This window comes from Ambystoma mexicanum, chromosome 10 (assembly GCF_040938575.1).
Source record: "Ambystoma mexicanum isolate Mex_15411 chromosome 10, UKY_AmexF1_1, whole genome shotgun sequence".
In the NCBI taxonomy this organism is placed as follows: domain Eukaryota; kingdom Metazoa; phylum Chordata; class Amphibia; order Caudata; family Ambystomatidae; genus Ambystoma; species Ambystoma mexicanum.
In genome coordinates, this window is record NC_090932.1 from 251,084,242 (window position 1) to 251,097,171 (window position 12,930).

At 45.2% G+C, this 12,930-nt stretch overlaps 1 protein-coding gene across 1 annotated transcript; it reads right to left on the reverse strand.

Moving 5' to 3' along the window:
• Positions 1-235: 235 nt before the first annotated feature.
• LOC138492850 (G-protein coupled receptor 55-like) lies at positions 236-10,158 on the reverse strand. Its single transcript, XM_069620184.1, has 2 exons — positions 10,054-10,158; positions 236-3,086 (listed from the first exon to the last, which is right to left on the reverse strand). Exons 1-2 carry the CDS (start codon positions 10,156-10,158, stop codon positions 2,154-2,156), a joined length of 1,038 nt encoding a protein of 345 aa, XP_069476285.1. The 3' UTR covers positions 236-2,153.
• Between the last annotated feature and the right edge of the window lie 2,772 nt (positions 10,159-12,930).

The following is a 12,930-nucleotide window of genomic DNA, read 5'->3' on the forward strand; positions in this document are numbered from 1 at the left end:
AAGTTGTAGCCCGGGGCGAATAGCCAACATATTATTCTTTTTTTTTAAATTTATTTTATTTAGTTTGTTACAAACTTTTTAAAAGAAAAGAAAAGAGAAACTACACAAATAAAAAAAAGAGTAAACTAAGAAAAAGGAAGACTAACAAAAACAACAAAAACCGGAAAAAAAGAACCATATCATACATTAAATAGAAAACGTTCGTAGTTTCTTTAATCATTATTACACACTATAATATTTAACTAGTCCTGTTCCTCTCATTTTTTGTGTTGTTTTGTTATATCTTATTTCCTTTTCCATATCTTTTGCTTCTTTCTTTTTTTTATTCAATTATTATTGTGTTCTTCCAAATGGGCTGCATCGAGTTCAAGAAGCTTCTTGTGCAATTGTTCAACATACAGCGATAGCGTTATTGTTAGATATTGACATCAATTACTATGCAATCTAATCCACCATTCTTCGCGGCTATAGGTCATAATTCTCTCAAGCAAGGGCCCTCAATAGTTCATTCTTAACTCTCTCAGTTCAGTGCAATCAAGCACTAAGTGCTTCAATGTCTTGTCTTGTCCTTTACAGAATCTGCATTTTAGATCATCAGCTCCAACTTCCCGTCTTAATCTTTGGATCTCTTTTGTTGGAAACAGATTCAGTCTGAATTTCGGAAATAGTTTTCTTAGACGCTTCCATGGGAATCTTTCGAGATATTTTGACAAACAATTTAGACTTTTGGCTTTCATTGGTTGATTTTGCATACATCTATGTTTGGATCGCTTCTCTATTGTCTCTATTCAATCTTGTTGGAGTAGCTTTTTTTACAGCATTGGGATTAGTTGTAAGAGTCGTTACTTCTGTGTTTAGTTGTTTTCGGATGTTTTTGCATTTTAGTCTCCACATTTGTGTTAAGGACTTCTTCTTGTGGTTTTGCCGGTCGACCATTACTTCAAATTGCGGTAAATCTTCTTCTACAGTAGTCTTACTATATAGCGCCAAGGTGTTCCACATGATTCTTGCATTCAGGGATGATAGATTCATTTTGTATAATGTACATGCTGTTGGGAATCCCTGTCGTAGTTATAAAATTCTCTTCCAGATGGCTGGATGGCCGGTTCACTGTGTACATGGATTATTTCACTTGTTGCACTGGTTTGTGGGGGCTTGTGGAACTTGCCTACTTGTTTTTTAAATTTGTGTTGAATTGCAATTCAGTGTAGTGCTCTACACAATGCTGAATGCATTCATTGCTAGGGGGATGGAGGAGAAGGAGGATATTGCAGGTTACAATATTTTATTGTAACACTGGGAGGTGTATGCTTGCATTGACTAGTTGCCACAGCGAATTCTCGCCATCCTATGCAAATAATCTGCACATGTTAAAGAAGAGGAACACTATAGCTGTGAAAAGAAATGTCATTTGTAAACAGGCCAAGGTATATTCACACTTTGAGGGTTATTATTAGCTGAGAAGGGGATGCTTCAGGCAGCCACATTGGTATTGCTGCGATAGTATATTGTGAAATTTCAGCCTCCGGGCACCCATTTCTATGAAACTCAAAAGTGCCCTGTCCATGCCCAATCTGGCAGCAGTGGTTGTATCTGTAGCTTTACAACATGAGCTTTCTATGCCAGTCTCAGTGCCAATATTGATTTAACCAAAGTTGTTTAAAATGGCTGGAAAAATGAGTCAGATGAACAATAAAGTAGCACAAGTTGGTATTTGACTAGTACTGATATACTATAAACTTTTCCAACTCACTAACATGTATGCGCTTTCACAGCAAATGTACAGGTTTAATTACTGCCCAATAATATTATAACAAATTGATTTGTGAGTCACAGAGGATATAAAGGGTGGGCACTGGGCAGGCAGAATCGACAATGTATGAGCTGTCCCATGGGTTGGGTTATCAAAGTTGCTCAGATAAAGTCCAGACTTTACCACAGGATGGCGCTCTTCTTATTAGTTTGCTTTACGTGCAAGTCCATAGACACATTGCACTCAAATTCGAGGGTCCTGGCTTTTGTTAACATACATTTTTACTTCCTGGTTATCTACATATAGTTAACAAGCAAACAGAAAACACATCTTAACATATTTCAAAACTTCCTTAGGACAAGAAATAGTGATAGGACCCTGCCACCCCCTTCATGTCACCTTAGTTTGCATTTTCTGGAATGTCTAAATGAACGCCTGCAGTTTCGTCAGATGCTGATTTCCCAAACTCCTTAAATACGAGATAATAACAGATTCCATCCAAACAGCAGTTCAGGTTGGCCAAGCAGAGGCTCACCTGCACGAAGATGCGAATTGGGTCATGGTGGGAAGAGTCTAGAATGTTATTTTTCACAAAATAATACAAAAGCAGTGACAAATGGAAGGGTGTGAAACAAACCAGATACGTCATTAAGTTTGCCACCACAACCTTCATCGATCTGCTTGATTTAATCGCGGTATTGCGAGACTCAAGTTTCTTTCTCAAAGCTAGGATGATCGTGACTGTGCAAAAAATCATAATCAAGGCACTGCTCACAAATACCGTCTCCAGCATGGTTATCAGGCTCACTTTTGTCCAGGTGGCATTGGAAAAACCATAGAAGCATTGCGTTTCATTGCCTTTTGCCTCATGAAGCTTATAAACCGAACCACTGGATGCTGTCCAAACCACGAGGAACACAACAGCGCAAACAACGGTTGCTTTTTTTGGTGACCTCAGGGACCTGGAAGTGAATGGGTACCGGATGGCGATGTATCGGTCGACACATATGCACACAGAAATCAGTATGCTCCCATACATGTTCACAAAGTAGAGGGTCTCAAGAAACGAGCAGAACTTCGAGCCAAGGTCCCATTGAATGCCCTTGTTGTAGGCAGCCACCTTGAAGGGAAGGGTGAAGAGTAGGACGGTGTCTAGTGTGATCAGACACACGACGTAGGTTGTCGATTCCATCCATTTCCTGATCTTGAAAAAGACCATCCAGAGAGCCATGGCATTGAACAGCAACCCCACAATGAATGTCGGAATGTACACAACCATCTGGAAGACGTCCACCGAGAGAAGAATACTGTTGTCGCTCATCTTTCTGGTTTGCTGAAAAATCAAACAGAAACATTTTATTTGTGCAAACTAAATATTTCACCATCAGAGGTGCACAAATCCAAATACGATTTGGAAGCTAGAGTACTTTACTATCAACTTTGGCAATTAGGGTAATGGGATTTTCAGGGAGTGAAAAAGTTGCTGTGATCCGCTTCTATCGTATTTTTAGGCAAGACAAATTATATTGTGATATTAAACCATAACCATTTTGCAGAAATCTTAAAATTTGGAAGCTAGCATTTCCCGTAAGGCCCACTGATGTTGCTTGTCTGAACACTTATAACACAACAAGGGAACAAAACCCACGTTAAATTTGATAGAAACAGCATTAGTCACGTTGATTCAAGATGGCCCTCTAGAGAGAACCAACGCTGAGTCCAACAGGAGGTGCCCCAAGTGTCAAAGTGCATACAAAGAAGACAGTAGGATATGGTGAAGTTCTAGCTACCACTGCTTGAATTCCCTCTAATGCTAGCTAACACTGGTGTGCCGCCTATCTAAAGTAGACAGGATACTGAAAGGAATTATTTACCACAATACTAGTATGCACCTTGAAAAACAATCAATGATTTAAAGACTGGGGAAGTCTCCTGTTGGAAAAACATAGTCAAGCCCAATGCGTAGAAGACACGAGGTGAGACGCGACAGGCAGTTATAAAATCAATATTTAGGAAACACACTCACTAGGTCAGAGTACTTGTGGTAACAATCCAATTTTAATGACCTCTAGTACTGATCTAATGAGTGTTGATGGTAATAAAAGATAAACAAGGTTATCGATTAGGTTATTTGATAACCCAAGCTGTAAATGTGGACCTGCAAATTGTTCACACTTTATGTTTCTATTCTGAAACTATTGTAGACAAGGAAGGCTTCCACAGGCTAGGGAGGGAGGGAGCCTTGAGAGAGGTACCCGTTCAGTGTGGAAGCAAGAACCTGTAATTCCTTATGGTTCTTGGTCTACCGGTTTCAGTGGTATTTAAGTGAATTTACCCATTTTCTTCAGGACAGTCTTCGTGTCATCACATCTACGTCTGGGATGTTAAGGATTGATATCGGGATGCTTCAACCCTTCTTATCAGTACTGCCATGGAACCCGTGAAAAGGCCAGTAACCCTGTAACTTTTGGGTGCGCGTGTTCATAAATATGTCCGGAGGTGTGGAGTTAATAACGTCTCATTGTGTATTTTGGCAGCCTTTCTGATAATAGGGACTGGCGAGTTAGCTCAAACAAGTGTGAGCCGTCACTATCTATTTGGTGTGCCGTAGAACCACTCACTGGCCGTGGACTCACGAGTGGTCCAGGCTTGTCTGAACACACCAAAGTAGTTTAGGTGGGATCAATTTGTAGACACCTAACTATTTGTTACTCTTGATTTATTTATTTATTTTAAACTTTCTTTACTGGCATTTGTTAACACAAAAACAAACAGTCAGCACAGTGTGCCTGCAACCCTTGCCCCACCCCCCTCTCCTCCGGTATATCCCCACCAGCTCCAAGTTAAACCAATGTTCATACATCTTGGCATGCAGGGACATCATTTCACCAAAATGCCAGGGGTAGCGGAAGTGAAATCACACAACCCTTGACCTCTGATGACATCACAGGAAGTGATGTCATAAGACCCCACCCTGTAGTGATATCGCGGGAAGCGATGGAACACGGCCTTTCACCCGTTGACGAAACAGGAAGTGGCATCACATAGCATTGTACACTACGAAAAATATGGTTACGATATCACTATAATGTGATGTACATTTCATACAAGAATGGATCGCCATATGTATCGTTAAGATCGTGTGTATAGGCCCATATTACCAAATTACTTTGAATGCAAGCAGACGTCCATGACCAAATGATAATGTGTTATCATATAGCACTTACACTTAAGCGCTTTATATAGAAAAAATATACACCCAATATCACCCAACCTGTGTTGGACTCATTTATCGACCTCAGAAGGATGAAAGGCTAAGGCTGAGTTGAGGCGTTTAAGAACAGACTAAATCAGTGACTCACCCCCTGAAGTGTGCCTGAAATAAACCTTTAATGAGTCTAGCAATTATTGTATAGAATTCCAGAAAGATGCATTATTTGGTATTCCTACTCTTTCTTATTTAGGGTCAGTGCTGAAAGTGTTTGACTTGTGGCACTCCTGTTCTTATTTTTCTTCTTTTTTTTTAAGAGGCCTGAACAAGAAAGCCAGCCACTCCAGAAGTAAAGCGCCACATGGTGATGGCCACAGCCCAGGAGCTTGCATTTAAAAAAAAAAAGAAAACCTTTTTTTTTGGTTTTATTTTTTTAGAGGTTGCAAGGGAGACCACAGAGGTCGCAATGAGGTTCTCCCTCATTTCGCTCTTGGTGAAGTTCGGTCCTTGCTCCCTGTGTGCATGTACATAGCATATAATCCGGCTGTCACTTTGCACCAACCCTGCCCTGTAACAATTTGTCCAGTATGGGAGAAATCTGGGGTTGTTCTTGAAGTGTAGTGAATACCTGGTGTAGGCTCACTCGTAAGCAGAAGTACATAAATATGTCCAGAGCTGACATTGATCCCTTCCCTTTCAATTCCTCAAGAGTTACAAACTTACCTTCCGGGAAGAGGTCTCCGAAGATGGATATCCCTAGCCTTCTCATCAGGGCCACAAAACCAGATTCGGCAGTAATTGGAATCTCCAGTATATACACCACCGGTAGTTTGGGTGAGTATAGACCCTCACCCCTTTTTTTCCATTCTAGGCGTGTCTATGCCCTACAGTTCACTTCTACTAAGTTCTGTGTCGAGTGTGCTCTGCTCAGTGCCTTTAGAATGACTGACCTGAGAAGATCTGAGGCCACTGCAGCTCTTTCGACCTCTTTGAGGATTGAGGGAAGACCTTAAGGACGAATAGGCAAGGGTAACCAGACCCGCTACTTTAACCGACTTGTGGTCTACAGTGGTACAGCTGGATTTCCGCCTTTCAGAACGGCGGTCTGAACGTCGAAAGCAGGGTGGATTTCCTGCTACGGCTGATCCTGGGATTACCCCTCCTTCTCCTACCTGTCTGTCGAAAGATGAGCCAATGCAGATTGGGACTACTCGAGGTCCACTTACCTCGGAAGAAAGAAGAAGATGCAGGGAGAACAACCTGTGTATGTATTGTGGATCCAACCAGCACATTCTTAGAGACTGTCCTAATGTACCACCAAGACGATCGGGAAACGCCATTCCTCGGAGCTAGTAGGGACAAGTTACCGAGGGGGATTTCCTGGTCCCTTTGTTTCTTTATCAGTAACACCAATGAATACCACAGAAGACAACCGTTTTATGGTAGTTGGAGTTGAGTTATTCATCTCTAAGCAGTCCTATGAGGTTCTGGCACTACTGGACTGCGGCGCTGCTGGTTGCTTTATGGACTTGGTTTGGGCGGACAAGGTCGGCATTCACCGTTTGCAGAAAGACGAGGACCAAAAGGTGGAAGGAGTTGATGGTAAACCCCTGAGCTCGGGTCTTATTACTCATACCACGCCTCCTATGCAGATGAAGATCCTCCATCACAACAAAACCATTCAATTCGACCTGATCCGAGCAGCACATTTTCCAGTGATCCTGGGGGTCTCTTTGCTTCGGAAGCATAACCCGATCATTGATTGGACAAAGAATCAACTGTCATTTACTTCAACATTTTGTCGGCAGTCATGTTCTTCGCAGACCCTGCATACTTCTGTCCACATTATTCCAGATTTAACCCCAGATCAGATGTGTTGAAGGTAAATAGCATCCCCAAAGAATATCTCCGCTATCAGGAGGTGTTTACGGACGATGGCCCTCAGGAGTTACCTCCTCATAAACCAGAAGATTGTCAGATCATTCTCCAGCCCAATGCGGTTGTTCCTTTTGGGCGAATGTTTTCTCTTTCCCGCAAGGAAAAGAAGGCTCTCAAGGAATATCTGGATTCTAATTCACATCATGGCTTGATCCGAACTTCATTCTCTCCCGCTGGGGCTTCACTTTTTTTTGTTCCTAAGAAAGGTTCCAATGAACTTCTTCCTTGTATCGATTATAGGGACCTAAACCAAGTCACGCTTAGGGATAGGTATCCCATGCCACTGATCGGAGACATTCTGGAAGCAGTTCAAGGGGCGAAAATCTTTTCTAAGATCGATTTAAGAAGAGCCTACCACCTTTTGCGGATACGATCAGGTGACGAATGGAAAACTGCTTTTCGCACTCCTTTCGGACACTACGAGTATTGTGTCATGCCCTTTGGTCTAGTCAACGCTCCATCGATATTTCAAAGATTCATGGACCGCATCCTTTCTGATCTGCTTTTTCATTGTGCCGTCGTCTATCTTGACGACATCCTGGTTTATTCTAAAGACGCCCAACTCCATTCTAATCACCTTCACCAAGTACTTCAAAGACTGCAAGACAACCTACTTAAGGTCAATGCTGATAAGTGCGTCTTTCAAGCATCTGAGGTAAGCTATCTTGGCTTTATCCTGTCTTCGGAAGGAATCCGCATGGATCCCGCTAAAATCGACGCCATACTGCAATGGCCTACACCCCATTCCATCAAAGACGTTCAAAGGTTTCTAGGGCTAGCTAATTTTTACCGCAAATTCATCCAAGGTTTCTCGGATCGAGTTCTTCCCATTACAAAGCTGTTAAAGAAGTCTGCAATGCCCTTTGTCTGGTCTTCTGAGGCAAGCTTAGCTTTCCAACGACTTAAGGAGGAATTCTGCTCTGCCCCGGTACTTCATCAACCAGATCAAAATCCAAGATTCATTGTGGAAACTGACGCCTCCTCCGCTGCGATTGGTGCAGCTCTTCTACAGGAACATGAAGGTTTGGAATATCCTGTTGCCTACATGTCCAAGACATTGAATGACAGCCAAACACACTATTCGGTAATAGAAAAAGAACTCCTGGCCATGAAATCCGCATGCGAAGAATGGAGACATCTCCTACAAGGGGCTAACCACCCCTTTGAAATCAGAACTGACCACAAGAATCTTAAAATTCTGCAAAAAATGGAATGTGTCAACTCCCGTCAGGCCCGTTGGGCGCATTTTTTCTCCCAATATGATTTCACATTGACCTACTTGCCAGGATCCAAGAACATCCTAGCTGATGCCCTTTCTAGAAGGCCTTATCCAGACATGTCTCAGAAGGAATACCCTAGTCTCATGCTTCCTGAAGTCAAGGTAATCTGTTCGGTGGAGTCTTTCTTGGAAAGGGTTCACAAGGCCACACAGTCCACCAACATGTTTTCTGGCTCTCCTCTCTCAAAGGACATATCCATCCAAGATGGCTTATGTTTTAAGCAACAGCGATTATTCCTGCCAGACAGATTCACCGGTCAGTCAGCTTTAAAGTGGTGTCACGATGATCCAACGGCAGGTCACAGAGGTGTAAATAACACTTTGGAATTGCTTCATCGCAGGTTTTGGTGGCCCAGTATGGCCAAAGAAGTTTCAACCTACGTCAAGTCATGTCCTGTATGCTGTCGATCCAAACATTGCACTCAGAAGTCGATTGGTTTTCTCCAACAGCAGGATCTTCCTAAGAGACCTTGGAGCCTTATTTCCACAGATTTTATTGTGGATCTGCCACCCTCGGAAGGTTGTTCATGCATCATGGTTACTGTCGACTGCTTCACCAAAATGGCACATTTCACTCCCTTGGCTGGTCTTCCCACTGCCGCCGAAATGGCGGTTGTATTTGCCAGAGAAATATTTTGTTTGCATGGTACTCCGGACAAGATTATTTCTGACAGAGGTTCTCAGTATACTTCGAGATTCTGGAAGGAGCTTTGTGATAGACTGGGAATTGAACGTGCCTTATCGTCTGGCTTCCACCCGCAGACTAACGGGCAGACTGAAAGAACCAATGCCACACTGGAGCAGTATCTTAGGTGCTTCGCGAATGCCCAACAGGATAATTGGGTTAGTCTGTTGGTCACCGCAGAATTTGCTTATAACAATGCCGAGCACAGTGCTACTGGTCTCAGTCCTTTCTTTTGTTCCTATGGTTTCCATCCCAGCTTTATTCCTTCTCTCTCCTTTCCCCCTTCCACCACTCCATCTGTGGATGCCCTACTTACCAGTATCTCGGAAGCTCACAAGTCTGCCACGGGTTGTTTGCGGGCAAGCAGTCTTCGGTATCGATCGTACTGCAATCGTAAGCGCCTGCTCGTTCCAGCATGGCGGAGGGGCACCAAGGTCTGGTTGTCTACTAGGTTTCTGCCTCGCTGGCTTCGCCCCTCCAAACTGTCTCCCCGGTACCTGGGTCCTTCTCCTATACTTCGCCAGATCAACCCGGTGGCTTTCCGCCTCCTGTTGCCCAAGCACATGCACCGTCTCCATCCTGTTTTCCATTCCTCTCTCCTGAGGGAATGCAAAGGAGATCCCTATCATCGCCCTTTGCCACAGGACCCGGTCCCCACAGTGATTCCTTCCGATGAGTATGAGGTGGCCTCCGTTCGTGACTCCCGCTATCGGCGGGGTCGCTTGGAGTATTTGATCCACTGGAAAGGGTTTCCTCACTCGGAGGACTCCTGGGAACCGGTGTCTCATGTGCACGCTCCGGCGTTGGTTCAGCGATTTCACCGTCTGTTCCCGGGTAAGCCGGGGGGGTGTCCCTTGGGGAGGGGCATACTGTCATGCCGCCGTCTTTTGGTGGTCGCTGGCGGCTATGGAAGGCTTGGCGTTGGCGGCGCCATTAGACTGTTCCGTGTTTTTCCTTTCACTTCCTGGTTTGACGGTCTAGTCTTTTCTCTTGTTTCTGTATTTAGCCACGCCCTTCTCTGGGCTCTGTGCGTTGCAACTTTGTTTCCTTTTGCCTTGTTGCCGTGCTACTTCGTTCCTTGCTTCATACCTGTTGTTTTTCCGCTGTTCCTCACGCGGATTCTTCCCTCCTAGCTTTCTCCTCCTCCCTTCCTCTTCCCTGTTTTCCCATCCTTACGGTTCCCTTACCGTACTGGGTTTCTCCTCTCCTTCTTTTCTCCCGGACCGCGTTCCTGGTTCCTGGCGGTGCTTCCTTTCCAGTCCCTCGCACTGCTCCTTGCTCAGTACCAGCATCTCCGCAATCCGGACTCTCCGGTTTTCTGCGGCATCGAGAAACTTAACTTCATATCTACTGCTCCTGCTCTTTCCTGCAATCCCGGACGCTATTGGTCATCACTTCCTGAACAGCATCAGTACCAGCTACATCCGTAGAGAGGTTTTTTTTAAGCGGCTGCTTTTTTCCTCTCATATTGGTTCCTGCGGGACGGGGGCCGGCTGCTTCCCTGTTTAGCAGGGAATCAGGGTGGCTTCTTCCCGCGGACGGCCGTATCTCTTCACAAAGAAGAAAAGACCCAAGAACAAGACCTCCAGACGAGAATTTGTTCCGGAAGAGACAGGTGAGGAGAAAGGGGAGGTGGACATTGATTTATCAGACTTGGAAGATAATCCGCTTGTTCCCATCAAACGTGACACTGGGTTTGTCCGGATTTAGCAGTACTACAACCACCGCCTCCCTCAGTTTATCAGGCAGGGACCCACTCTCTAAACTCTGCTGATAGATGCCCAGTAGGTGGGGACCAAGTATTTTAGCGGAATGTTTATAGAATTCTGCCGTGAACCCATCGGGCCCCGGAGACTTCCAGTTCGGCAGAGATGTGATGGCATTCAGCACTTCAGGTAATGTCAAGGAGTGGCACAGCAGTTCCCTCTGGTCCTCAGAGCACCAATGCAGGGCTACTTGCACCAAGTACTCCTCTATGTCCGCCTGCATGGCCTGTATCTGGGATGAGTATAGATGACTATAAAAACTGAAGAACTGCTGTACTATTTTAGCGTCTTCGAATCAATCTTTTCCCTGTTCATCTGCAATAGCTAGGATTGTACTCCTCAACCCATCCATCTTGGTTGCCCAGGCTAATGTCTGGCCAAGTTTATGCCCTTCCCCATATTGGCACACTTTAGTCTGACTGTTCATATACTTCACTTCCCGGAATGCTAGTTCTTGAAATTCTTGTAACTGGGACCGTATCTCGGCTTGTTCCCAATTCGTTGTGTTCGGGGAAGCTGCCTGCAGCATGCGTATGTTGTTTTCTTTAGCCCTAGTTCATGTCTGATCTGTCTAAGAATCCATGTTTCTTTGGAAATGCATTCTCCCCTTATCACGCATTTACAGCTTTCCCACAAGGTTCCCGCTGATTGCACTGATCCCACAGTCTGTGTAAAGAAGGCATCTAGGGCTGGTGTTGTTCTTCCTCGAAAGATTGTGTTAGTGAGACCCTCACTCTTAAATTGCCAGGGATGCCTCCCATCCACCCTTCCTGACAGTCTTATCTCCAACATTACAGGGGCATGGTCGCAGAGCCTTCGGGCATGTATCCCCACCTCCACCACCCGTTCCATTAGCGAGTGTGAAATTAGAAAAAATCTATCCTCGATGCTGAGTTTTGAGGACTCGAGTGACATGTGTACTGTCTCGCCATTTGATTGCGAACCCTCTACACGTCTGCAATATCCCATGATAGAGTCATGCCTTGTAGCCAGTCAGTCCCTTTATTCCTATATCCTCAGTTCCCACCTGTCCGGTCAAATGCAGGCTGCATCACTGCGTTAAAATCCCTGGCCCAGATGATCTTCCTGGGTGGCAACTCCCTGCGTTGTCAATCCACCCACTCTAGTGTATCCACCGTGTCTTGATTTGGGCCATAGTAATTGATCAACGTGTACAGTTCCCCTGGGATGGTGCTTTGAACAATGAGGCCTCTACCCTCCCCGTCCTTCACCACTTTGGTTTGGTGAAACCCCACATTCCTGTGTATGAAGGTGCCCACACCCCTTGCATATGACGAGTATGATGGAAAGTACCTGTGACAACTCCAGGATTTCCCGAACTTAGATTCCGTATCTAGTGTGAAATGAGTTTCCTGTAGAAATGCTATTCCTACCCGATGTCGCTGCATGTATAGCAATAGTTTCCAGCATTTAATGGGGAATTTTAATCCCCTTATGTTCCAGGTGCATAGGTTAAGCGTGGCCATATTTGTCGTTTAACAAAAGAGCTGTTCTTCCCAAACTAGTGCCCATGCAACCATGGTTGTGAACGTCGAGCGTCCTCCTCCCTCATGACTACCCCAATGTATGCCCAAATGGCGACTCATAGCATTTGCCTGTAACCTGGTTCTGCCGCGTCGTTGGAGAGATCTGATTTTTGTGTTAGATGTACCAGGAATGTTCCCCTCCCCCACCGACAACCCCAACTCGTCAGTGAAACATGAACCCCCCCGCCTCCCCCTGTCCAGCCATCTCCTCATCGGCACACCCGCTCCCTCCTTTCCTGTTGCTCTCTGGCCGGCCTCTCTTGGCCCTCCTCCTGCTCCCACCTGCGAGGCTAAAAACCTCAGGGTCATCTTTGAATCCACACTCTCCTTCTCTCCTCACATCTCTGACGTGTCTATTGCAACAGCCTCTTTCTAAATCTGCCTGCCTCTACTCTCCGCCTTCTGCAACTCATCCAAAACAGAACTGCAAGACTTGTCCTTGACTTCAAGCCCCGGGATCGTATCTCCCCAGGACTGAAATCTCTGCACTGGCTCCCAGTGGCTGCAAGGATTAAGTTCAAAACCCTTTGCATTGTCCACAAGGCCTTCTGGGGCCTGGGGCCTCAATACCTTCAACTCTATCTTCCTAAATATCTTCCTTCTCGAGCTCTTTGCTCATCCGCCTCCAACTCCCTCAGGGTCAGTCGCTTCTCCAAGCAACAAGTTGGTGGTAGATCTCTCCTTTCTGCTGGGGCCTCCCTCTGGAACAGCCTCCCTGCCTCCCTGAAACTTGAGGAGAACCATGTCCAGT